Source organism: Medicago truncatula, chromosome 8 (genome assembly GCF_003473485.1).
Source record: "Medicago truncatula cultivar Jemalong A17 chromosome 8, MtrunA17r5.0-ANR, whole genome shotgun sequence".
Taxonomy (NCBI): Eukaryota; Viridiplantae; Streptophyta; class Magnoliopsida; order Fabales; family Fabaceae; genus Medicago; species Medicago truncatula.
This window is the reverse complement of record NC_053049.1, coordinates 49,477,860-49,501,043: the sequence shown is the minus strand read 5'-3', so window position 1 is coordinate 49,501,043 and position 23,184 is coordinate 49,477,860. Positions and strand designations below refer to the sequence as shown.

The 23,184-nt window shown below is 32.1% G+C and overlaps 5 protein-coding genes across 7 annotated transcripts; 1 reads left to right on the top strand and 4 right to left on the bottom strand.

Annotated features, from left to right (window-relative positions):
• Positions 1-1,918: 1,918 nt before the first annotated feature.
• Positions 1,919-4,610, bottom strand: LOC11411177 (probable auxin efflux carrier component 1c). 2 transcript variants are annotated; one of them, XM_003631075.3, is made up of 5 exons: positions 3,310-4,610; positions 2,970-3,224; positions 2,596-2,753; positions 2,434-2,510; positions 1,919-2,360 (listed from the first exon to the last, which is right to left on the bottom strand). In XM_003631075.3, exons 1-5 carry the CDS (start codon positions 4,325-4,327, stop codon positions 2,294-2,296), a joined length of 1,575 nt encoding a protein of 524 aa, XP_003631123.1. In that variant the 5' UTR covers positions 4,328-4,610; the 3' UTR covers positions 1,919-2,293. The 2 variants fall into 2 exon arrangements, with proteins under 2 accessions (XP_003631123.1, XP_024628438.1); XM_024772670.2 differs by having other exon boundaries at positions 2,460-2,510.
• Positions 4,611-10,094: 5,484 nt separating this feature from the next.
• LOC11409632 (uncharacterized) lies at positions 10,095-12,149 on the bottom strand. Its single transcript, XM_024772459.2, has 7 exons — positions 11,937-12,149; positions 11,485-11,849; positions 11,137-11,398; positions 10,959-11,048; positions 10,796-10,886; positions 10,637-10,703; positions 10,095-10,522 (listed from the first exon to the last, which is right to left on the bottom strand). The coding sequence occupies exons 2-7, from the start codon at positions 11,702-11,704 to the stop codon at positions 10,518-10,520; spliced, it is 735 nt and encodes a 244-aa protein (XP_024628227.1). The 5' UTR covers positions 11,705-11,849; positions 11,937-12,149; the 3' UTR covers positions 10,095-10,517.
• On the bottom strand, positions 12,139-16,717 carry LOC120575728 (uncharacterized). Its single transcript, XM_024772458.2, has 4 exons — positions 16,305-16,717; positions 13,349-15,621; positions 13,012-13,272; positions 12,139-12,896 (listed from the first exon to the last, which is right to left on the bottom strand). The coding sequence occupies exons 2-4, from the start codon at positions 15,598-15,600 to the stop codon at positions 12,182-12,184; spliced, it is 3,228 nt and encodes a 1,075-aa protein (XP_024628226.1). The 5' UTR covers positions 15,601-15,621; positions 16,305-16,717; the 3' UTR covers positions 12,139-12,181.
• Positions 16,718-17,158: 441 nt separating this feature from the next.
• On the bottom strand, positions 17,159-18,304 carry LOC11413702 (protein C2-DOMAIN ABA-RELATED 4). The gene is made up of 3 exons (XM_003631073.3): positions 18,119-18,304; positions 17,764-17,859; positions 17,159-17,674 (listed from the first exon to the last, which is right to left on the bottom strand). The coding sequence occupies exons 1-3, from the start codon at positions 18,275-18,277 to the stop codon at positions 17,381-17,383; spliced, it is 549 nt and encodes a 182-aa protein (XP_003631121.1). The 5' UTR covers positions 18,278-18,304; the 3' UTR covers positions 17,159-17,380.
• An 843-nt stretch (positions 18,305-19,147) lies between these two features.
• Positions 19,148-21,453, top strand: LOC11407596 (uncharacterized). Of its 2 annotated transcripts, XM_003631072.4 has the most exons (7): positions 19,148-19,747; positions 19,823-19,956; positions 20,036-20,137; positions 20,210-20,275; positions 20,459-20,531; positions 20,679-20,792; positions 20,880-21,453. In XM_003631072.4, the coding sequence occupies exons 1-7, from the start codon at positions 19,393-19,395 to the stop codon at positions 21,170-21,172; spliced, it is 1,137 nt and encodes a 378-aa protein (XP_003631120.2). In that variant the 5' UTR covers positions 19,148-19,392; the 3' UTR covers positions 21,173-21,453. The 2 variants fall into 2 exon arrangements, with proteins under 2 accessions (XP_003631120.2, XP_003631119.2); XM_003631071.4 differs by having other exon boundaries at positions 19,150-19,747; positions 20,679-21,453.
• The last annotated feature ends 1,731 nt before the right edge of the window (positions 21,454-23,184 follow it).

The following is a 23,184-nucleotide window of genomic DNA, read 5'->3' as shown; positions in this document are numbered from 1 at the left end:
GTTTTTTGGAAGTTCTTTTTAGACCTCATCCTTGTCATTTAAACTCTTCAAAATTATGTTTTTACCCTTAATACATACGTCAGGTAGATACATCCCAAAGGGTTTAAGATTATCTTTCGAAAGACTATTTCACCTATAAGTTATCTCTGAAAGATATAATTCGAAGATTTTGGAAATTATCTCTTATATGATTAAAATAAATGTTGGTTTCCTCGAGTAATTCTAGTATTTACTATGATCTACGACGGCATGTTTGATTTATGAAGAAATTAGGAATTAGATATTAGAAATACCTCACAAACATTTGATGGTGGCCTCTCAACAACAATCATCTGAGACATAAATAGGATCTAAAACACACAATCAAGAGTTAACAATGATTGGTTTAGTTATTCCTTATTCGAGACTCGTAACGCCTTAGAAACTTTTCATATGGGGAGAAGAGACAATGATATTGAAGTTAATATGTTATATAGGGGATCATAACCTCTTATAGTGTTATGGTCAATTAGAGTTTCTCGTGTTTATTAATTAAATAATTAATTATTCGAATGGAAATCTAATTAGACTTGTTAGTTAATTCAATCACTAATCAATCAAGACTCATATATGATAGATAACTAATATAATTATTATAAAATATTCCAACAATCTCTCACTTTAGTTACATATCTTTATAATTATATGAGTTTTAGGCGTGCGTCTTAATGTTATTTATCTTTAGATTTTTCTTTTATAATATGGTCCATCTTATAATTAATATCAGGATCACCACGACTATCAGTGATGCATAACGTGACTAAACCCTGAAGATCACCACATAAATGTATTTGATGACATATATCAGCATGGATGAGTGATATGCAAATTATATGCAATGGAATCTCGAAATCTTGTTTATTTCAAGCTGGCCCACGTAAATTTTTTAATGAGAACAAACCGAAATTTGTAAATTCAATATTTACATAAATCAAATAATTATATAAAAATTAGATAAAAAAAATTAACATAAAGAACAAGCTGGTCTTCATTATTCAAAATATGGATCACCATTGCAGATATACAAATCTCAAGGAAATAAACGTTGGATCCCTACAATTTCACGGGACAAATTGATGATTTACTATATAAAAAATGGTTAAATTTTTTGCCCCTTAACATTACCACATTTTTTTACTTTATGTAAAAACAATTTGCAACTTTTAGTAACTATAAATTATACTACAAGTAATCAAGTCAACATAAATTCTTAATAGTTTTTTTTTAAGTAAGTTTAGAATGTTAGAAGAAGTTTAGGTACAAAAAATTTAGTCCCCTAAATTACATTATTTTTTTAGCAACCCTAAACTACATTATTAAAATATACAAAATTTGTCAATTTATTCTTTAATGTTAAGATTTTAGGACTAAATTGACAAATTTTCATGGTTCTAATTTAGGGCCCGTTTGTTTTAGATTTTAAAAAAATAGATTTTTTTTTGTATTTTTAAAATGGATTTTTTTCGAAAATTTACTCAAAAAGAGTAGAAGTTGTTTGAAACTCATTTGATAAGAATTAAAAAAGAGATTTTGACATTCACTAACTTAAATATTAATTGTTCGAGATTTTACATAGTAAAAATCAATTTTTTTTTTTTCTTTCTAAACTACATCTTTCGAAAATGATTTTTAGCTATTTCAAATAGTTTTTTATTAGAGATTTTTTTAAAATTTTAGTATAAAAAAAAATTATAACAAAATGATGAAATACTTAAAATGACATTTTAAGTTAAACTATTCAAACGAATTTTTCATTTAAGCTTTCCTTAAAAATTTCTTTATAAAAAAAAATTATAACTAAAACATATTACACTACAAAAATATATTTTAAAAAGAAGCAATAACAAACGGGCCTTTAATCAAAGTAAAACAACCGGGATAATGGTTCCAATTTTCAACTCTTTAAATTGCTTGCTTTCCTTCTTTCGCTTGACGAGTTAAGTGATGTTGAATCTAGGACAATTTAATTTGAAATTTACGAGATAGCCATAGCCATTTTATAAATTAAACTAAACTGCTCCTCTAGCTATTAGCATGATGATTTTACATTTTCGCTAAGCAAGACAATTCATTAAAAAAGAAAATAAAAACAAATTGGATGATTCCTCCTATTTTTCAATGGTGATGTTTTCCTATTTCATCCAACACAGTGCTGCTGATATTTTGTTTCTCTTGGTCTAGCTATTGCTATTAAACAAGCTTGGATGAAGGCCACATGTATGTAATCTTCAGCATTTTGATATATCCATTCCATTCATAGACCCAACAAGATGTAATAAACGAGCGTTATGGGCAATGCAATCAACATCCCAAAAATTACCCTGCATTTAATCCATCGAGCTCTACATTGATTAGAATTGAATTGATGGAAGAAATTTTTTTATTTATACATACCCTGTACTGAGAATATCAGGATGTACATTGTATTCCTTGGCGAAGACAAATGGGACAATTCCTTGTGGAAGTGCTGCCTGTATTATTATTTTTTAAAATAAGATTTCAAACACAAACTTAGTCGAAGTTGTATTGGTTGTGTTGAAATCAAAGTAAAAGTACCTGAACAATGGCAACGTTCAAGAGGGTTCCTCTGAGTCCAACAACAATGGAAGCAGCTGCCATGACAGCTGGACCGGTAAGGAATCTAATGGCCATAGAGAAAGCTGCTATGCGATTACCACATGCTATAATCCTCGGTTGCAAAGCCATGAACAGACCTGCCATGAACAGAATCATAAAGGAAAAGGAGCAAAGGCAAGCATGCTCTTCAACCCCAAACACAAAGCCTATCATAAAAGAACTATATATAGTGAAACACTTGCTTGCTTTATCAAACAAAAAATCATTTAAATAATATTCAAAGTGATGATGGAATCAGAAAAGATTTTGTACGTGTCCTCTCTAAACACCATTGAGTTTTATTGAATACTAACCAAGACTGAACATGGCCATGCCAAGCCCTGCATCCGACAATATGGAAATAGACTTTGCTATGATAACAGGCATTTCAATATTCCACCTGAATGAAATGAGTGACCAAGTTAGGCCGATAATGCTCGAATATGTGTTTGGGTTTCTGATAAGTTTTCTCCAAACCATTATCAATATCAGCCTCGTCATTATACTTGCTGGTGGCATCGTTTTTGCCCCACCTTCCTCCCCTCTCTTGTGCTCATCCTCACCCTCCACTGACAATAATAATATATAATAATCATGTCAACCAATCAATCAATATAAGCAAACAACTATTAGTAAAAAATAATTAAAAGAAACCTTTTTCTGGAGAGACATTCAATTTAACATCAGAAACAAGGGAATCACTTGAACTCCAAAAAAACATATGAAGATCCTCCGTTTTCTTAGCAGCAACAACGTTTTTTGGAGAGAACATTTCGGGGTTTGGCGCAGGGTAATTCCCCTTTGTCGTAGACATTGAATTATCATAATTACAAGTCCTCGGTGGTGTTCCTTTCAAATCAAAAGCACCAAAGTTAGAATTACGACTACCACCCATCATGGAATGTAAATCTGTGTGGTTGAAACTAGACCCTCTTGGAGTTGGATTCCTTGATGATTGCAAAGAGTATATCTCTGCATTCGTCAGATTTGAAGCTCGAGGTGTTGTATGAGACTGAGAATGAGACCTTCTTGAAGCATTTGATCTCCTCACTATAACATGAAGCTTCCCATCTTCTTTGATTACAGCTTCTGTTTCCAAACACTGTCTTCCATCATCCAACGACATCACATCAGAGTCAACATGAATGGAAACAATGGTACCAGCAGTGTCTGGAAACTGTTCTGAGATAAGCATTCTTGCTCCTCTAAACTCAAACATGAACAAAATCAACGTGTACCAAATAATACACTGAAGGACCACAATTTGTACCATCAAACTCCCAGAAAATTCACCACCGTACATACATTTGAGAAGAGGGATTCCCATAACCAAAGTGTTTGGGAGTGTTGAAATGGAGAAGAGTGTTATTGTCCATTCTAAACAACCCCTTTTGCTGACGTTGGCCCAAATGGTGAGAGCAAGTAAGACGATAATCTTTTGAAGTGTGTCTGCGACGAGGAAGCGTGTGTTCATTTTGTAAGGATTGTTAGAGGCAATGAAATGGAATGAAAGTAAAGGAACTGCAAACAGAGCAACGAAGCGATTGATGCCGGAGCATTGATCGGGAGAGAATATCTTCCACCATTTCACTGAACCATAAGCTAATATCATAGCCACGTAAAGTGGCACCATTGATGTCATCACATGGTAGAAATCTGTTAACGTTATCATCTTTCTTAAATGAAATTGAAAAGAGCATGTGTTTTTTTAGGTGTATGTATGTAATGAGCAGAATACAAATACTATTTTTAAGCTTTGAACTCTCCAAAGGGAAGTTTTTATTTCTTTGGAGAAAGAGAGGTGTTACTGTTATTATCTGATAACTTACTTTAGGTTGAATGGAATTTTCCAGTCTGTCAATAAAAGGCATAGAAAAAGCATTTTGTAAACAACAACATCTCACTACTGCTCCTTTTTCTACTCTCCTCTCAACTCCTTTTTGTTTATAAAATTAATCTAAAATTGTTTTTTGCTATTTACTACTACTATATTGGAAACTAGTATTTTATTAAGCTAACACATTTATTTTCACGGATATTCTGGTCAAAGGACACAAATTCTTCAAACTACATACAACTGTAACATAACAAACAAAAGATAAACAAATTATTTAAAAAATCCCACTTGAATTGGGAAAAGGACAAAATAAACCATTTTGAATGGAGTTATGCTGAATTGAAAGGGGGAGACTCCAGATAAATGTAGAGAAATGATGATTGCACTATTTCCTTTAATTTTTATGTATATATTTTTTAAATGGATGCAAGTTCATATATAAGATACAATGCAAAAGAATATGTGTATAACAATTAATATACTAATATTTGTCATTCTAATAGACCACTAACTATATGACATCGGTTACATTTTAAAAGTCAAATTTTTTTTTTTCAAGATAAAATAGTCTATTTAAAAAAAACTGTTTTCATCCCTATATATATAGTCGTGATCACACAAACATTTGACCACAAACAATCACTTAAAACTCTATCAATTGAGTAATAAACCAATATATGGGTAGGAATAGAAGAATTAGCTAGTCCATATTGAAGTATTGGAATTATCAAGATATGGCTTTAATTTAATTTCAATTTTAAATTCATCAGTTGAGCAAACAATCCAACTATTCCAATTCATCACTTGTATCTATATAAGCACAACTTTGATGCTATCATTCACTTCAAAAGGCCTTGCATATTATATTATCAACCATTTAATAATGAGAAGAAAAAAAAAAAACAAAAAGCATTTTAAAACTTTCATTACTAGTTGATTCAATACTCCCAACGTGCTTATAAGTTATCACTAAACATTCCAACATAAAATGTAGTAGTCATCAACAATAAGGTCAACAAGCAATAGGCTAATGGATACTGTAAAGATTATTACATTACACTAACATGAAGAGTGTTAGTATGATTTTCTGGAAAATATTCGTGTCAAGCTCAACTTGGGCGTATGTCTGTGGAAATTTTCAACTTCCTTTCATGTAGCAGACATGAATGAAAAAAGAAGAAACAATGAAGGATTTTGTTACTCACCTTATAAATGCATTGACCGATAGACACAAATAGCATATTCCCTGTAAGGTACCAGTTTCAGCGGCCTACAAAACATAATACCTTATCAATCTCAAATAATTTCCGATGGTTGCGTTGCGGCAAGAGCAAAAATGTTAAAACAAAATCAAAATAATAATGTCAAAACAAACACTTGCATGAAAAATGTATCAATGTCAGTATATGTTCCAAAATTGTGAAAATTTAATTAATTATACAATCATCCATATACAAAGCAGTTGCAGCAGTTCATCGATATCCAAAAGATAAACAAGAATCATGGTCATGTACAAATGAATGAGTATGCTATAAATGAAAATTCAATAATTTAGTTGTGGAACTCTGTTTAAATTTTCATCTCTTTATCTTCCTTTTCAACTGCAATTCCAGGGAGATCAGACTGTTCTTTCAAAATAGGACAAATCAGTAACTCTAGTAACTGGACACAGCTTAGGAAGCCATGAAAATGAAAACCATAACTCACAAGTCACTGACATTCCCCACAACCACATTGCCTCATGGTTTTGCTGTAGAATCCTCCACATAAGAAATAAACCAAATGAAGCAAAGATGCATCAAAATGAGCAACCCTTAACAAACAAACACATTAGGAATTGGAAACGTGGAATTGCACTCGAACAAGTTTTAATATTATACATTTACGGTACCAATTCCAATATGAGCAAATTTGTGGGGACTAAAACAAAACACTTGGACCAAAGCTAAAAAGAAGGTATATTTGAAAAGACAAAAAAATCAGTGACAATAATTGATATAATGGCAAGGAAAAAAAATTAACCAAATAAAATTGAAAAGCTTGGATTTTGAAAAAGAAAAAAAACACATTAGGAATTGGAAACTTAGAATTCAATCCACTCAAAGAAATTATTTTTTTATTTCTTCTTTTAACAGAGAATTCTAACCTTAGAATATAATCAATTTCATATATACAAAAATATTGATCATTGTTTTATATATTGATCATTTTAAGCTACGTTATATACTAACCTTTAGAATATAATCAATTTCATATGAGAATAATGAAATACAAGTAAAAATCAAAATTTCAAATTAGCAACAAGGTTTAGAAAATTAAGAAGAATAAGTCAAAAAAAAGGGAAGGTAAATGCAGCACTTTAGTTAAGAGAAAACATCAGATTCGAGAAGAGAGAGGAGGAAGAAGAATTTTTTGGTTGAGAGAATGAGAACCGTTATGTTTTACTCCTCTATTTAAAATGAGTTTCGTTTTAATCAAAAAAATTTGTTTCAAAATGACTGTCATTTTCAATTTTCAATGCAATAATAATTTTTTCTTTTCAATTGTATTTTTCAATTAATATTATATACACTACTTCCAAAGTATTATTTTTTCTTTAATGAAAAACAAACTAATAGTTGATTAAAATAATTCGGTAAAATAACATCTCTTTTTATTTTTTTTGGTACAACATCTCTCTTTCTTTCAATCAATGCATATCTTAATTTGTGTGCAATTGGTTAAAACAACATTCGTAACGGATGGAGTAAAAAACATTAAAATTAGCTTCAAAATATGTTAATGCTAATTAGCGTCAAAAAGTATACCACTTTCTAGCATTTACCAGACTGAAGCTAAATTGTGTAAAATAAAATAATTGAAAAAAAATACATTTATGTTAGATTTAGTAGATGCTATTGGCATCATAAATGGTGACACTAACATTTATGAAGCTAAATAGCAGTGGTGAACAATGTGTCAAGATACACGATATGATACGATTACGATAAGATCTCGATACATTGATATGTTTTTTTTTTTTTTTTTAAATTCAAGATATGATACGGCTGTGATACTTTAATAAAAAATAAAATTTAAACTACAGATTAAAACTCAAAATACAAACTATGGACTAAAACTTAAAAGAAAAAAATATATGGGTTAAACCTAGACCAAACAGACATAAAACAATGATATGACACAACAATGAAATTGTCTTCACACGACAAACAACAACGTCTCAAACAAACAAAAGAATATAAAACAAACAAAAGACAACAACATAAATATATTTATTTGGATAGAGGAATAAAATTTTGCATTCTTGATAAATTTTAAAAGTTTTGGAAAAAAAGTGTAATTATACAGTAAAAAAGATTTAAAGTGAGAATTTTAAAAGATTTGAGTCAAATTTAAACTTTTAAATAGTTGATGGATGAATTTTTAAATATGAAAAATGATGGATCAAATTGAAAAATTGTAAATTTTAGGGATCAATTTACAAATTTTGAATATTCACACGGACAAGGTTAGCATTTTTAAACAATAAATAGGAGCAAATTGGAAAATTTGCAAAATATGGAACTTATTTGCAAAATTAGAAAAATATAAGGACCAAATTGCAAAAAGTGAATAATAAATACATGTTAAGATGACCAATTTGAATAACTTGAAAGAATTAAGATGACCAATTTGAAATTCACATCATATAGAGTAAGAAAAATTCAAATTATTAATTTTTAGGTTATATTTAAAACTGTCATAATCATATTATGATTGTCATTAACCATAATTTCAAGTGTGTATTTGAACACTAGTTGTGATTAATCAATATCATGTTTTTTAAGCATATTTTGATTGTCATTAACCATAATTTCATGTGTGTATTTGAACACTAGTTGTGATTAATCAATATCATGTTTTTTAAGCAAAAAATATAGTGAAAAAACATATGATAGTGATGAAATTCCAATCGTGTTTTCTTTAAAGGGAAATCTCAATTATGTTGTCATCCCAAAACTACCACTTATACAAGGGCTTTTGGAACACATAAACGGTTAAGGGTACAAAAATACAACAATCTTGAAAGTCTAACCTATCAATAAATAAATCCATGTAGAAGAGGGAGTAGTATCCCACCAACCAAAATCAGTATTTTGCAACCAATCGAAGAGATTCTATCAACATAATGATTGTCTTCTCTATAAATATGAGAGGTAATGAAGATCATTTTCTTAGCCAACTCCGTACATAAAATGGATATAATGATATGTTAGTGCATGCCTTTTAGCTTTTAGAATACTAATAATTTTTCTTTTGAAAGAAGCATTAATAATTTTTTTGGTTTAAATGCAATTTTGATCCTCCTATTTTTAAAATTGTTAACTTTTGATATCCCATTTTTTAAAACTAGCATTTTGATCCCCTAATTTCAAAAAAATAAAATAAAAATTTGGTCCCCCTTTTCTCATGATGATGTAGCATGCTCATTAATAATGTGGATCCTACATGTCATTTTCTACATGGTACATCATTTTACACCTCATTTCCATACCATTTTAATTAAAAATTATATATTAAAAATATCATAAAATTAAATTACAAATTAATATGAAGACGAAAATGAATTTGGAAGGAAGATGAACATCTTCGAATTTGTTCTTGTGTTTTTCAATTTGAGAATTTTCTCTTCAATTTGGGAATAGAAGAACAATTTAGGGTTTCTAATTTTATTCCCCCCAATTTTTCTTTTTCATTTTGTGATATTTTAATATATAATTCTTAAAGAAAATGACATGTTTTGGTTTTTTTGGATTGACTTTTTCTCTTTCCAAAATTACCCTTAACTTTAAATACAAAAACACATGTAACAAATAGATAAGAGTAAAAGATATGAAAATAAAAGTGTGACAAACGCGATATGAGTATATATATGTCCAATTTTTTCTTTATCCTTTAAAAAGTTTAAGAAACTAGATGAGTATATTTATACTTATTTTTTTTCATTATCCCAATTATACTTTAAATAACTTTTTCTATAATAAAGATCTTTGTTGGTGTCATTAAAAAAAATTAATTTAAATTATTTTTTTTGTTATATCTTTGGTGTCATTGAAATAAATAATCATGGTTAGTTTGATTTGTTATAATTTGAAAACAAAAAGTATTTATATTTTTACTTTTAATCAAAATCAAAATTTCATAAAAAAAATACCGTTCATAATTTTCAAATGTTAGCACAATAAAAAGAGCATATAAACGAGCATGTAAATGTCTATCTTTTCGCTAGTACAAGTAATAAACTCGTGATAATCTCTATCACTACTACAATAATGGCAATTGGTAACACTTGAAAATTGTAACTAAATCAAGAAAAATGTTACTAATTAAATTTAGCAACACTTGAACAATTGTTAGGTAAAGCCCGTGTTACTAAAGTGTTTTAGTTACATTTTATAGTACTATCTGTAACAATCAAAAAGTGTCGCAAATGGTACCTTATTGTAACACTTTTTGTATCACTTGTAACAATAAAAAAGTGTTACATTTATAATTTTTGAGGAGTTGTAAAAAGTGTCGCAAAATTGTATAAACTAATTTTTTTTAATTTACTAAATTTGTCTTTGCTTAGACTTCATTCATATTTGAATTAACCAATATTAGATACAAGTTTTAATAACTAGTTTGAATTACATACTCTATAAAAGTTCCCCTCTTCTCTGTTCTTATTCTTGCATGACGAAAATAAACTATGCAACACAATTTAAACTATACAACACAATTTGAATTACATACAAAAATGATTACAATTAAGTTTTCATCCAACACAATTTCCCCTTCTCTTTAAGGTCATCAAGCTGCACATGAGAAATGCAAGCCTTCTCTTTAATCTCCTTTGTCTTGTGCCGTTGCTTATCCGCAATCATCTTCATAATGTTCTGCCTGCAAGATTGCAGAATTTGGTGGCTATCATAGATTCAGTGGAGGATGTCTTCATAGTGGCCACTAATCTTAAGGTGTCACATGAATAACAATTCAATTCTAGTCAGCCTATTCAATCAAACACACCAAAAGAATAAGCAAAGATAATTCATAAAATAAGAATATTATTAGAAATTGAGTTCAATAACATAAAATCAATTAAATTTGGGATAAACATAGTACCTTTTTTCTTAAGTTTCTCATGTTTTGCCTTGCGCTTAGCTGCTTTATCCAAATAATGTTGTTTATCCTGATTAAATAATATAATCAATTTTAAAAGACAAATCTTACTTAAGTTGATCATATTGCATTGCATGTGTTGTTATATACTAGAGGACTTACTTCATTATTCATGGAGTTCCATGCTTTAATAGCCATTTTATTAACACCAGAATTTCGATCTACTTCTTTAAAATTTTTGCCAAACTTATCCCTGAAATATACATTTTTAACTTAATAATAAATAACGCAAAACTAAAAAATATATTAAACAAAGAAGATTTACCATAAGAGAGAAAAAGAACTCGGCGGATTCTCAAGCATATCATGATCCTTCTCAACTTTGATTTTTTTGGCCTGGTGTTCTTTTGACTTGCTATATAATTTTAAAATGAAAATTAATATGTCTTTCCTAAAATTTTCGACTATAAAGTAAAAAAAGTAATTATGTGGAGTGAACTTACCTCTTTTGTATATACTGATCAACGACTTCCTCTTGGTCAACTGATTTTGGTGCTAGATGAGGGCTGGAGGCAATTTTCTCTTGGTCACCAAACACTTCAAACATGGAGCCCCATGAGACCTTACGCTTATTTCCTATGATGCGTGGTTTCTCCTGTTGCACTTCAAGGACTTCAGGCTTTGAGCCACTTGGACATAGGCCCCTAGGCTTCTGTGTGTGTTTCTTCGGTTTCACTTCAGCGAGGTTGTCCACAGGTTGAATTTCTACAATAAGCAAAAAAAACATTAAAAAAATATGTTAGTGATTTAACCAAGTGAAACTATGCACTATGAAAACTAGTTTGAATTACCTTTCTCACGTAGCTTTTTATGAGTATTTTCTTCTTTTCCTTCTTTGATCTCAACAAAAGAACGTGCATCAGCTTGCACATCATTTGTCTTTGGAATGCTAAACAGGGTCGAAATTGCTATTTTCGGGTAACATTGGTGTATCTGAGTTAAAACAATGTTTAAGCCGCCTAATAACTCTCCTTTAAAAGCTTCTAACTGCTCTTTTAATTTCACTTCCATTTCCTTTTGTAATCTTTCTTGCAGAAACTGTATCTCAGTATGAGCATTCCTTTTAACTTCCTCTCATCTTTCTTTCCTTTTCTGCCTTTCCCTCACTTGTTTCACCATCGATATAGTCATTAGTTTCTCTATGTGAATGAGGTGCCTAGCAATCAAAAGCCACAAATTATAACAGACTTGATCTCAATAAATTTTCTTTGAGAAATAAATAACTGCATATAAAAGAGCTAACCTTATAAGGGAGAGGGAGATGCCCAAATGGTCTTGGAAAAGAGCCACTACCTAGGAGTTCGGCCATTGAGTCACTTGGCCATAGCACTTTATGCTTCATGTGTAGTATATCTGTTCTATCTTTTTGATCACCTTTATTGCTGTAAAATAAAAAAAATTGCAACATATAGTACAGTTATCTATTCAAAAAGTTTGATAAGATGTTAAAAATGAAATTAGGTACTAGAAACATCATGGCTCATGTATTCATGATTTAGGTGCTACAACACAAGTATCAACCGTTGTTCCAGGTACATCATTTCTAAACCAACTAACATTTTTATCATCAATAACTATTGGCTCTTCAAACAACTGATTGCCAAACTGACTTTCCATATCATCAGTCTCTAAATCACCATGTATATCAAACAAATCTCTAGGTGTAGTGTTGAATACAACATGCCAACCATCACTTGGGTCTTCTACATAATATACTTGTTTAGCTTGAGTTGCAAACACAAATGGATCATTTTTATAAATCAACTTTCCGAAATCTACAAGTACCAACCCCAGCTTATCTCTTTTACTTTGAAACCAATCACATTTGAATAGCACAAACTTGGAATGCCCAAAGTAATCCAACTCAATAATATCTTTCAGAACTCCATGGTAGATAACATTTTCTACTTCTGGATTTTCATCCTTCTGACTTCTAAACTTGGTTGTAGATGAAGTAACCACAACACCATAGTTTTGTGTTTTTCTTTGACAACTTTCTACAACAAACTTATATCCATTTATCACATAAGCAGAAAATCTTCTAGCAGCAGTATTAGGCCATCTAGATAACCACTTAACATCTTCACAAGCACCTGACTTATTAACATGATCTTCAAACCATTCATGAAAAGTTAAATGTTGCTCTTTAACCTTATTCCATACATTCGTTGAACCATAACTACAAAGAAACTCCTCATGTTTTCTGCATATAAAATAAAGTATCCATAAACATATAAAGCATTTAAGTATCTTGTAAAAAAAATATAAAGCATTTAAGTATGTTTAAAATATATCAAATGAAAGATACATTATCTTACTTGATATACGGCTTGATGATGTCACAATTGAATAAAACATAACGGTGAGCTTGCTCCCATGTAAGAGGTTCTAGTGTCGTCATCACTCCCTCTCCTACTGGACCATCCAAATTCCTTGGTGGCTTGTTGAATTTTGTTTGAACACCATCACTCATGTACCTTGAACAGTGTGTCAAACATTCATTTGCTACATATCCTTCTGCAATTGAACCCTCTGGATAGTTTCTATTTCGTACATAATTCTTTAATGTAAGAATAAACCTATAAGCATAAAAGTGTGGCATTTAGGAGCATATAATAAATAAATAAATAAATAAGTATTCAGTGAGTGGCATACCTCTCAATTGGATACATCCAACGGTAATGTACTGGTCCGGCAATCCTAGCTTCATGTGCTAGATGTATAGACAGGTGTATCATTAGAACAAAAAAAGATGGAGGAAAAATCCTTTCTAATTCACATAGAATTAATGCAATTTCAGCATCCAAACATTGAAACTCTTCAACTTTGACAACTTTAGAGCATAAAACATTGAAGAATGAGCTTAACTTGATGAGAACTCTTGCGACTTCTTTTGGCAAAGCACTTCGCACTGCTACTTTGAGCAAATCTTGCATCAGTATATGGTAGTCATGACTCTTAAGACCATGAATTTTATGTTGTTCAAGTTGAACACATCTGGAAATATTGGAACCATAATTTTCTGGAACCTTCAATTCTTTCAAAACACCACAAAATATATCCTTTTCTTTTGATGAAATTGTAAATTGTGAAGGTGGCAGTAATATCTTATTTGGCCCTATGTTTATAGGATGAATTTCTTTTCTTATTCCCATCTTCACCAAATCAAGGCGAGCTTTGAGATGGTCCTTTGATTTTCCCTCTATATTCAATAGCGTTCCAACTACAATTTCACATATATTCTTTTCTATATGCATCACATCAAGATTGTGACGCTGCACATTAGTCTTCCAATATGGCAACTCAAAGAATATACTCTTTTTTGTCCATGGATCCTTATCTTTTCTCTTCCTCTTTCGAATTTTCCCAAATAAATTTTGCCTATTACCTAATTTTCGTAATATGGCAGACCCTGATAATGGAAATGGTGCAACTCTAATTTCTTTTTTACCATCAAAACCTTTTTTATCTTTTCTCCACCTATGTTTGGGGTCTAAAAATCTCCGATGACTCATATAACATGTCTTTCTACTATGTTTTAAGTACATTGAGCATGTGTCATAACTACATACAGGGCATGCCAACTTTCCACTTGTACTCCAACCTGACAACATAGTATACGCAGGCAAGTCACTTATAGTCCAAAGTAATGCCGCGTGTGCTTCAAATAATTGTTTGCTAGAAGCATCATAAACTTCAAACCCTCTCTCCCATAACTCTTTTAACTCATCAATTAGAGGTTCCAAATAGACATCAATATTTCTCTTCGGGGAAGAAGGACCGGGAATAAGTAAAGATAGCATCAAGTAAGGTTGCTTCATACACTCCCATGGAGCCAAGTTATAATTCATTAAAACTACCGGCCAAATATTATATTTGCTGCCCATAGTTTTGTAAGGATTAAATCCATCACTCGCTAACCCAAGCCTTACATTTCGAGGATCAGATGCAAAATTCGTATGTAGAGAGTCAAATGTTTTCCAGGCAATAGAATCTGCTGGATGCCTTAGTTTTCCATCTTTAGTCCGACCTTCATGATGCCATTTCATTAAATGAGCAGTTTTTGAAGACATAAACAACTTCTTGATTCTTGGTTTTAAAGGAAAATATCTCAAAACTTTAGCTGGAATGGGAGGTGAAGTTACCTTACAAGGTACTTTTCTGTTAGATTTTGGAACCTCACGTTTTTTGTATCTAGAAAGACCACACTTAGGACATGTATCTTCATTCTCATACTCCTTCCGATATAGGATACAATCATTAGGACAAGCATGAATTTTCTCATAACTAAAACCTAAGTCCTTAATGATATACTTGCAATCTTGGAAAGTTGATGGTAAACAAGAGTTTTTAGGAAGCAATTCAATTAATAGTTGTAGCAACATATTAAATGACAAGTTGCTCCAACCATAAAGATTCTTAATGTGCAACAAACGAACAATGATCGATAACTTAGTGAAATTTTTACAACCAGGATATACTTCTTGTTGCGCATCATGTACTAATTTGTAAAACCTAGTTGCATCCTCATCAAGATCTTCACTATCGTCATCATAGATATCATCAAACTCACCGTTACTAAATTGCTTTTCAATAAAAGTATCCTCTAAGAGCCCATCCAAGTCATCGTGCAAGTTATATTTTTCATGGTTTTTATCATAGGGTTTTCTTGAAGATAGTCCCTCTCCATGAAAAATCCATTTCTTATAACTTGCATCAAATCCGTCACAAAACAAATGCTCAAACACATCCTCTCGATTACCCCAACTACAATTCTTACAGTTCTTACATGGACACAATATTTCATTCCCTTCAGCTACAGTACGAAATGCAAAATCGAGAAAATTATGCAAGCCATACAAGTACCTTATTGAAGATCTCTTCTCAAGTAACCAGCTCTTATCCATCCTTATAGATGCTCTCTGCCTCTGCATTGTAGTCATATATAAAGATCGTTTGTTAGTAACAAAGCTTAATACCATAAACTAAATCTAGAACAATTCATTACTATATATAAAACTATGTCATTCTCTGCCTCATGTAACAAAGCTTAAAATTACAAACTCATTTCTATGAACAACAAACACTGACATGTCGAAACACTACTCATTAATTACTACTACTTCTCAACACAAAACTTCAGTTAAATTTCTTATACTTACGCACGCGGCAACATCAATCAAACACAGATTTCCAAAAAGTACAAAATTGAGTTTGAAGAGTAATCAGCAAATTGTAAACAACTTTTTTGGCAAATTCTAAACAAAATTGTTCGATTCATAACTCAAACAATTGAGTTAAATTTCAATTCATAAAAAATCCACCAATCCACTCTAGGATAATTTGTTATTCTTTGGCAACATCAAACACATGAATTTAAAAGAAATTATAAATCACAAATGCCAAACAGAACAAGAAGAATTTGAGTTAAATTGTGAAACGAAAATTAAACACATAGAATTTCAAAACAAAATTCAAACAATGTGAACGAAATAGATGATTCATAACAGAAAAAAAAGCACGGATCTAAGATAATTGCGATGAAATCTAAGCGAAATCAAAACCGAATGCGCGAAAAATGCGAAACCGAAGAAGAATTCGAGAGTGTTACCTGCGTGAGCGAAAGAGGAAAAAGGATTTGTGAAATTAGATCTGCAACTGTGAAATTGGATGATGACGTTCAATGGATCCGCGACTGTGAAGCTCGATTGGTGAAGTGTGAAGCTCGACGGTGAGATTCAGTTCCGTGAGAAGCTCGACGGCATGAGAATGCGTGACGGTGGAGGGTGAGAAGGATGAATGACGGTGTGAAATTCGTCGGTGAAGTTTGACGGTGGTCGATGGTGTGAGCGTGACGGTGGTCGAAGGTGTGCGACGGTGGAAAAAGTGATTCTGCACGGTGGTCGAAGGTGTGTTTGGCGAGAGAGAAAAGTGATTTTTGAGGGAAGAGAGAGAAAATAATTTTTGAGTGATTTTTGACGGCGAGAGAGAAAAGTGATTTTACTTTATTTTAACATAATGGATTGTTGGTAACTCACCTTTTGGATTAACGCAACACACCTTTTGTATTTCAATTTAAAAGCCATTCAGTGTTTATTTAAAAAATAATAAAAAGTGTTACAATTGTTGGTAACAATTTTTGAAAAATGTTTCAAAAAACTGTTAAATAGTAACACTTTTATGGATATTACTAGTTAAATGTTAGTAAAGGTTATAAATGTAGTAGTGTATCCTCCAAACTAGAGGATTGTTTTAAACCATTTTTTTTAACTCGATAACAATTTATTTTTACACATATTTATTCACCTTCATAATTAATTTTATAAAATTACTCACATTACAAAGTTAAATATGGCTCTCAAGAACTTTTGAAAATATGTCGGAAACAATAACAGTATAATGTTTCCCAAATTATATTAAACAATATGATACATATTTTTTTCTTCATGAAAAACAATATGATACTTGTTGGCATCGAGTAGCAGACTGACTAGCATTCTAGCAAAATACATGAAATACAAATTGAGTCCCAACGGAACAAGCTTCCAATAAACAAACCGGAGGAGAGTAGACGGAAGAACACAATCACGTATTCAACCCTACTAACAATGCCCTAAAATCCAATAAAGAACGGATATATTTTTGTTCAACGAATTAGCAAGCCTTATATGCAGTCTCTAGTAACAACTAATATAAACCCTTGGCACCGGGAAGATCGATCCATTGCAATTGAATTTCCACTTCACCACATTCAACATTTCTCAATCTAAGGACAACATCTTGGACAACTTTGCCATCGGAATAAGTGATGCAACTCTCCTCTGACAAGCAGTTTTGTCTGCACGGCTGTATTCTCGTGATTATAGTACCTTCTGGGAGGCCTTCTAAGTTCGTCTTTAAGGCCTCTATATATGGTGAGAGGTCAAACTCAGCATCTCCCATTTTGTCATCTTTGCTAAATGTGTCATAGTCATACACAGTCTGCAATATTCAGTTAAACAAGACAAATTAGTTTTTTTTTTTAATTCTCAACATCTCCTCCATCAATAAATAAAGACGAATTTTTTTACCAGTTTGAATGGAACAACGGGATCTGTGATAGATAGTGTAAGGTCTTCATTCCACTCAGGATTCACATCCTTTTTAATCACATGAGTCTTGAGTCTCTGAAGGACAAAAAAAATAAAAATCATGTTTGAGTGTATTTTTAGAAAATATATTTTATACAAACTTACTATGCAAAGTTTTGTATTCAATTGATGATCAAATAAATCATGTGCATTAATTAACATGATATGGTAATGTACATATTTATTTATAGCTCTCAAGCTGAGAATCATTACTACATAATACATACATGCACTGCACATAAATATAGATAAAATCAAAGGAAGGAACTTAGGATGATGGAAATAGAAAGATAACCTGCTTGCCCATCTTAACGACGGCATATGGATCACTAGTATTAACATCACGAACGGCGAGGTTGACGCCACGCTTAATGCGGATCCTTAGAAGTCCGAGGAGGTCTTCCATCAATGACTTACCGCTATCTCCCCCTCCGTTATGTGTCGAACCTACCATATATCTCTCTCCCTCTCCCTTAAGTTAATTTTTTCTTTTTCCTTTTACACTGCAAAAAATAGAAACAAGTCAGAATGATTCATGATTAACTACCATCAAATAATAATTAAAAATTGGAAAATGAAACAATAATATTGAACAATGAGCCCACCAGAGTTCGGTTATTTCAGGTGGTTGTTATAGAAAGTTGACAGTTAAATATTTGAATCCTCGGGTTGGGGGGGAGAGATTATGTGTAAGTTGTGAGGCACACAGGAAGGAAGGAAGGAAGAGTCAAATTGAGATAGGTTGACAAGCAAAGGTTTTATTTGTAGCGTTAAAACTAACAAGGAAAATGAATGAGAGGTAATGGCTTCACAATTGCATGGTACCATCAACGTGTTCGACCCTCTTTTCATCTCTCCGTCAATCACGCTCTTCACTTTCTAATTTTGTGTCAAAACTATTTTTTTTACCCCTTTCCCTGTTTCATTTCATACCATATCTACACAAACCAAATTAGAAAAATAAAAAAATAAAAACATCTCTTACAAATTGGAAATATATAATCTTTACAAGTAACTTAAATACTATCTTATTATTAGTCACTTTGTAAAAACAATTGTGTTTAATTATAAGTCAATAGTCTTCGGTGCAAAGTAAAGGACATTGTCCATCCAAAATCATACTTAATCTATGTTGATATGATATTTTTTAAAATAAACATATATTAATTATAAGAATTAATTTATTTTTCTCTGAAAAATACTTTTTCAAAAAATGTATTATTTTTTCTATTTTCCATTGTATTTTTCACACCCCAATATGACTGATGCATAAGGATTAATTTATCTTTCTCTGAAGGATTAATTTATCATAAGGGTTAATTAATTTGTCTTTCTATGATATGATTGAATCCACCATGAACTAGTAGGTGGCACTTGAGATGTTGGTTGGTCTTTTGTCCTCAAAACTCAACATGTCTACGGTCCAGGAACTAGTTTGTATGGGTTTGTATAGGAATGAGTAAATATTGATGGGAGAAGAACAATTTTTTAAATATTACGATATTTAATCACATAAAAGTGGATTTATGTTTCAGGGCTCGACTATTTTGAGGGAATGAACAAAACTAGATGGTATGCTGTGCGGGTTGGCCTCAGCCCAAGAGAAAAAGAAGAAAAAGCATTTGCTTCCCGCGCGAGGGTTTTCTCGATTTAGGGGCAAAGATGGAAACGGAAGAACCATGGGAATCTCTTGACATCGACGATTCTGATCTCTCCAACTTCCTCCGCCCTTGCAACCACCACCGCATCACCGATACTCCTCTCATTCCCGGTCCAGCCGGTGCTGTTCAGTCCGCCATGATTCAACGCAGAACCCTAGGTTCCTCCAACACACTTCCCACTCAAGAATTGGTTAGGCACGTTCTCCAAAATGGCCATGACTCCGATCTCGATTTCAACTCCAATCCATGGCTCTCTGCTCAAGGTTTCTTAATTCATTCATTTCCCTCTCCTGCTCAATATTCAACTGTTGCTCATGTTTCTTGTCTTTTTCTTATAGTCCATGTGGAATCTGTTACTCCTTTGAACTCGATCAAGAAGCATCTGAACGGTGAAGGAAAAGTTCCGAGTATCGTAGCTGTTATCAAATCATGCACTCCTAACGGTTTTGGAGACATGACGGTTACCCTAAAGGTCCTGTTCTATTCATTTTTCAATTCAATTCAATTCAATTCAATTCATTATGCTTCTGATTCAAGAGTTTGAGTTTCAGGATCCTACAGGTTCAGTTGGTGCTAGTATCCACCGCAAAGTCTTCACTGAAGGAGGATTTAGAAAGGATATAACTGTTGGTTCTGTTCTACTTCTCCAAAAGGTACTTAACTTTCTCTTGCTTGATTGATTCATTTTGTTTTCTTTTTCCTTATACTCAACAATACAAATACAGGTTGCTGTGTTTTCACCTAATGGCTCTACTTGCTATCTGAATATAACACTGAGCAATATACTCAAGGTATGTTGTCATTTTTTCTGTTTTGCTTTCACATTTCAATTATTTTCTCTACCTTACATGAGTTCAACTGAATATAGTCTTTATCATTCCCTTTTATAATTCATACCAACTTGATCTAATTGATCAATAAGATTCATTTGCAGGTATTTGTTTGTGTGCTTATATCTTGTTCATTCTATATAGGTCTTTTCCAAGGACAGTGGACCTCCGTCACAACAAATCTCGGCAATCCGAACTACACCTATTAGCGGTGCAGGTAGATATTTAAATTGCCCTTGTAGCACCAATATGACTCGTGTTCCTTTTGTTACATCTTCGTGCCTTCACTAGAGGAATGGAAATCGTACTATTCGTTGACTACGCTGAGTTCATATGTTCATTAGTTCACTTTATTTGCAAACAGAAAGACAGGAAAAGTCATGGATGCCACCAAGCAGTGTGCTGTCTTTGCCACAAGAAAGAACTCAAGGAATCCTGAATAATCTCAGAGTAGAATCAAGGTTCAGAGAAGTAGCAGGTAATGGTAAACAAAGGGATGAAAATTTGGTTTTAAGTGGCTGTCATTTTGATAATGGAGGTGATCAAAACCAAAAAACTGTTTCAGATCGAGAAAACTTATCACTGAGACAGGATATTGTTCGACCTGTCGAAGCAATTTGTGGTGGTGACCTTGAAAGTGAGATGGAAGACCAACAAAACCATCCTAATTTGGGCAAAGGAGACAGTCTGGTGGGGAATGATCAAGCCAATAGTTCTTCATCAAACTCGGCACATATATCTGCTGACCAAGAAACTGGAATAGAAAACCACATGGAAACTCAGGAGATCATGAATCCAAAAAGTTCAATTCCGCAATGGACAGATGAACAGCTGAACGAGCTGTTGTCATTTGACTGAGATGACAATTTCTATTTGTCAAACTAAAGTAACAGATGATGCTGATATACTTAGTTTACATGTATTTTGGTAGTGCAACTTTTAGCAGTTTAATGGTGAAACAATGATAATTGGACACAATGTCAACACGGTATACCCAGCACGTGTTTTGTAAATATTTCCACACAATACTGCCAGGTTAGTTTGGAATATGGAAGCACATTTGGGATTGTAATTGGATATTTCAATTGCAATTATCTTGATTCATGTTTGGGAATATACAATAGCTTGAATCTGGACTATTTTTGTGGAACTTTGTATGAAGGAATACATAGCATCCACCCATGAATGTCGATAAATCTATTTCTTTTTTCAATTCTGATCTTATCTTTCTCACAAGAGCAGAAGAGATAAATTTTATAACTTAAAAAGAAATGAAAACTGTTGCATCCAATTTATACAACTAAACATGTAATTGTTAATTTTATATAACAATTTTATCTTGTAGAATACTAAAAAAATTACTTTAGTACAAAGCCTTCATTTTCATCAAACAAGGATATTTATTTCATCAGTCACAACAATGCTGTAAACTTTGTAAAGGTAAAAGTTTTTTGAAGTATCCACCACTCACCAACCACTGTCAAGATTTAATGTTTTTCGAACTGCATCTCTAACTGGAAGAATAAACCATGACATTTGTAAGACTCTCTAAAGAATGTAGCACCACGTCACTACCTGCTAATATCAAGGTAGTAGATACGTTTGACCACGTTACTGTAATATGTTGCCTTATCGGCGCAGAATTTGATAGCTTCAGTATAAACTCCAATGCCTTTCCTTTCCTCCATTGCTTATCTATGTAGGCTTAATTTCCCTGAATAGTTAATACTGTTTGACTAGATAGTGAAGCCTCAAATGAAAAGACAATCAATATCTACCACAGAGAAGCTCAATTATAACACCACTAGAAAACCATTAAATCTACATTTTCATCAGATAGCTGGCATACCAGATCCTAGAGCCGACACGATGATAGAGATCTTATTACAGTATGCTCACACGGTAAAATTTGCAGTACGGTAAGTTCTCTACTTTTTTTCAGTTTTATTTTAACTGATGATACAGGAGAAAGTAAGAGCAAAAGATCTAGAATGTAGGCTAAATAAGTTCTTGTTAACAAAAAACTGAACAAATTGGTTTCAATAATTCAGAATTCCAAAATGAAAGAGATACATAAGAGATAAATAGATTTCAAGTCTATTTCATTTTTTCCTTCAAAATAAAAAAAAGTCTATTTCATTTTCCAAACATTAACGCCCAAGATGTCAATTTTCTATTAACAAATGACAAACCAAGGTGTAGGGTTGGGGGAAACAAAATGAAGCCAATTAATTTTGTACCAAGTAACCAACATCTGGTATCTTATTAATCATAGTATCTTTGTATATATCCTGCATTGTTTTTTTACGTATCATCTAAAAGTATTTGACTTTGGCAAATTCAACAACATTTGTACAACCACACAAATATGTTCTACATAAGTTTTTCTCAAAAATCAATGGCTAACACTTTCAATATGGATTTAAGAGAAGATCTACCATACACCTCATAGAGACAAAGGAAAGATACTGGTGAATGGCTAAAGGATTTCTAAATTAGAATACCAGAAACTTCATTTGCAACAGATATCTTGTGCTGAACAACAGATACAAAAAGCTCCAAGACTTCATCTTTATCAAAAGAAGTAAGCAATACATGAATTGACAAAATCAGTAGAAAACCAAGAACGTTCAATGATTTTTCAGTATTTCCTTTCACGTTAGCTTTCAACTCAAGTGCTAGCTTGAATGCTTCTTCTCTTACACAAGGTTTAATACTTGGCAAGATTCTCATCAGTTGTTCTAGGAGATAGATGTGCCTTTCACTAATAATCACAGGTTGAGGGTCCTGTGTTCTATCCAAAATATGCTGGATCTGAAGATTCTAGTAAATTAACTAGAAATATCATATTTCGCACTTGAGAGCTTCAA